This window comes from Anneissia japonica, unplaced genomic scaffold (genome assembly GCF_011630105.1).
Source record: "Anneissia japonica isolate Jap-2015-1 unplaced genomic scaffold, ASM1163010v1 scaffold287754_len4335492_cov202, whole genome shotgun sequence".
Classification (NCBI taxonomy): domain Eukaryota; kingdom Metazoa; phylum Echinodermata; class Crinoidea; order Comatulida; family Comatulidae; genus Anneissia; species Anneissia japonica.
Genome location: NW_022705543.1, coordinates 3382520 through 3386366, shown reverse-complemented (window position 1 = coordinate 3386366; position 3847 = coordinate 3382520). Strand labels below are relative to the sequence as shown.

At 35.6% G+C, this 3847-nt stretch overlaps 1 protein-coding gene across 1 annotated transcript; it reads left to right on the top strand.

Annotated features, from left to right (window-relative positions):
• Nucleotides 1-1494: 1494 nt before the first annotated feature.
• Nucleotides 1495-3571, top strand: LOC117105658. The gene is made up of 2 exons (XM_033246862.1): nucleotides 1495-2746; nucleotides 3110-3571. The coding sequence occupies exons 1-2, from the start codon at nucleotides 1505-1507 to the stop codon at nucleotides 3389-3391; spliced, it is 1524 nt and encodes a 507-aa protein (XP_033102753.1). The 5' UTR covers nucleotides 1495-1504; the 3' UTR covers nucleotides 3392-3571.
• Nucleotides 3572-3847: the final 276 nt, after the last annotated feature.

The window sequence follows — 3847 nt, the reverse complement described above, 5'->3', positions numbered from 1 at the left end:
ATTATTACTATTGTTATTACTATTATTGGCAAGAAGTGCCTACATTGATTACATTTTATCTCGCCCGTTATGACACATACGTATCCCAGGTAGGCTTCGACTGCTGCAGTGCTGAGTGAAATCGTCTGTGCTTAGCTTTATGACGCACAAATAATCCCACGAAGCAGATACAGCAGCACTCTGCACGGTTCTAAGAAACACTGAAACAATATGGGCGTAATAATATTCATCCGACATCTAGTACTTTTTGGAACGCTTACAAATAATTTAAGAGAAGAAAATTCTGCGGAAAACGCGATTAAATTTCATGGGTTTCAACGATTGTAATGGGTTTCTCGTTTATATCAGTGACACTCCCTCGTTTCCGTGACAGCAGTGTGTGGGCGTGAGGGAGGTTTCGATACATGAATGGGGGAGTGAGGGAGAGAGGGACTACAACGAAAAATTAGGTGATTTGAGGGGGTATTCTAGATGAGTGTAATATTGCTCAGTAGGTTTTAAATGTGGGGTACATTGGGGAAGGGATGAGCAAACTTTTTTTTGTGAGGCGTGTACCAATGTTTATCAAAATGCTAAATATTAAGAATATCGGTCTAATGTACACGGCAATAATAAAACAATATTATGCCTGAGAAAGGATAGAAAGTGTGTTTAACATAGGCTTATATCTAGACATTTTCGGCATCATAAACTTACCGGTAATACCGTACTGAATACAGAAATAATAACGAAGGTTTATTCCCAGCAAAAACAAAACAGTATAACATTTGTGTAGGTAGGCATTGTGTTAATTTTAAATCAGAATATGACGTTGTTACAAGATTGCAGAAACGTTAATAATGTTACTAGTTGGAAGTTGCGTTGTAAACATGGTTAAAACGTTTTTCACACCAAACATTAACGTTATTACAACGTCGAATTATTAGCTTGGTTATTAGTATTATTTTACAATATGAAAAAAATATATAAACGTCATTTGCCAAGACGATGTTTCACTGTCGAAACACGATGAAATGTTGTTTATACCATACGTATGTTAGGGCAACGGGAATACATTCAAATTATAAATAGGGCTAGGCCTGCTATCTAAAAGCTTACAGTGTGTCAATTATATGCCTATTAATAAATTTATTTTTTTATTGAAAACATTTAATACATTCTTCTCTCAAGATGAAGCTACAGCAGGCTACACTAAACACACGTCATTTCCATTGATGTCTTAATATTCGGGGTTTTCTCCAGACATTGTCGTAATCTCTTTCGTATTGTCTCTTGAGTCATGCGTAATTTCTTTTGACAGTGTTAGCAATGATGGACATTCCCTGCCTTCTGAATATTAGTTTAATCATGTAATCGGTGAATTTATGTTTTGCCAATACGTCTGCTTAGGGACGTCTATTGAAGATAAAGGAAATTAAATTAATATCTTCGTTGTCTCGATATAGTACAGCCGGCATGAGCTGGTAGGCCTACAGTCGCGTATTTTGCCAAGGACAGCATACACATGACAATGAGAGGGATTCTTCTAGCAGTCTGCTGTACTATAGGCCTAACCTGTAATTTAATGTTGGGACTTGAGTTATGCTTTTTAGTCAGGCCAAATTCTGCCATCAAAACTTTGAGCCACCCGCAAGAAGCGGACATTAGTGACTACCTACACATCCGTTCAACTGTAGCTATAGGCCTACAAGAAGCGTCAGATAGCAATCCTATATTTTCTAAAGTGATTCAAAGCAAACACTCTAACATATTTCAGGCGGAAATATTACACAGCAGTTCAGTATCTCGTTCATCTGAAATAAAAGATTTCTTGAACAAAATTGTTTATCGTTCTAAAGACAGAGTTGTTGTTACTGAAGAACAACACGCGAGCAGTAGGCGGATGTTGCATTCGATGGGATCCAAAACACTGACTCTGCCACTACAACTCAACAAAAATATAATTCAGTTACTTCATCAAAACAAATTTGGTTTAGATATTTTTGAATCAACTAAACCAAGAGGATTCAGGCGGACAAGTGATGCTACATCACGAACTATTGGATATATATCTTTAAATGCATATTTAGCACACAATATACAAAGAAGTAAGAGAGGAATATTTGCCAAAGATATTTTAAATAAGGAAGGGGTAAAATCTGAGCTCAGGTCTGTTAGAAGCCTCGGACAGTTGGAGGACTTTAGACATATACTAAAAGAATCAAGTACGCAGCCTAAATATGCTAGGATACAAGCCACCATTACCAAAAGGAACCATATACTGAACACGGTTGATCTTCACTATATTGATAGGCCTACATATAAACAATATTCTATAGTTTCAACGCAAGAAAATATACATAAAAATTATCTAAAAAATGGAGCTACCATTGTGCGTGGAAAGGAAGACAATAACAATTTGTCTGACCACATCGTCGGCGGACTCCTTTCATTAAAGAACTTTCAAACTGATATGGAAGTGCTAGATATTAGGGAAGAGTTATCGGAACATGTTACATTCCAGAAAACGAAACAAGGAAGGTTGTCTTCTCAAGAACTTCTCCCATCTAATGCACTTTTATCAAAAGAGTTAACTGTTGTGAATGTTACAGATGGAGTTAGTCAATCCGAATTAGAAATAGTTAATCAGGAAAAAATTGACTTAGAACCAACAAAAGATATAACATTCCCTGCAAGATTGTTAGATATTTTAATTAGAAACGTTGATGAACTTTATTCCATAACAGATTCAAGCTTCACAATGTATGTGAGTAGACAATCTATTATGATCTATTATCTATTATGTTCTATTCTATTCTATATTATGCTTTTAAAAATTCAATAAAAATTCAAAACCAGCATATGGGCCTCTGGTGACCGGTTTTGGTTGTTGGTCCTATTCATAGGATAGAGACCCTACTTTTCAGGCGTATTAAATGCCCTTGACAGGGCAGAAGAAGAAAATCATGGAAGCAGTTTTATTCCTTTGTTCGTTCGATGACACGGACAAACTTCCAAAGTTACAAATCGTAAAATGACAATTACAGCTAAAAACCACTAAAATATGACGCTTAAAAAAAATTAACAATGTCAAAAATCAAATCTAATGTATAAATTGTCATCATTGTAGCACGAAAAACATTTCGGAAGTAAAGATGTTGATGAGATCCTTGGACGTGGTATCCCGGGTATCGAGTGGCGCCAATCAGGGCTCCAAAGATGGCTAAAACCAGTAAGTTTTGGTTTAGGATATTATAACATAGTACTGTACCTCCGCCATGGAGGTTATGTATTTATCGCTGTTTGTCTGCCTGCATGTATATTCGTTTGTTATAAAGATTATGCAAAAACTAATGAATGGATCCTCATAAAATATAGTAGAGTGATACATATTAATCTAATGAAGAGGTGATTAAGGTTTGGGGTAAAAAGATTAAAAGGACAAGATCAAGATCAAAGAAATTCGAAAAAAAACCTTTTAAAACTACCCCTCGAGCATTAAAAGAAAATAATGGAATCGCCCATAAACGCCCTGAGTGTATTATTGTGTATTCTTGCACAGGGTGGAGATATGTGCACTATGGGATATTTTTTTCTATTTATTGCATTTACAAGAAAAAGTACAGTCGTCATTTACAGGATGGAACGATGCTCTTATAACATATCCTCATTGGAGTGTTGTCAGGCAATGGTGAGACCCCAAGAGACGTTTAGTAGAGTTTGGTTTTTAGACAAACAGACAACCTTGGTTTTACCAAATCAGAAATTAAGCGGTTTTTTTAATATGAGCAATTACAATTTTCAACACAGCTAATAAAAAATAAACTTAAAAACATACAATATGCAGACATTGCATTATCTAACTTTA

Coding starts and splice junctions, on each gene's coding strand:
- LOC117105658 (XM_033246862.1), top strand. CDS start 1,505: ATGACAATGAGAGGGATTCTTCTAGCAGTCTGCTGTACTATAGGCCTA. Junction 2,747..3,109: donor ATTCAAGCTTCACAATGTAT/GTGAGTAGACAA, acceptor TCATCATTGTAG/CACGAAAAACATTTCGGAAG.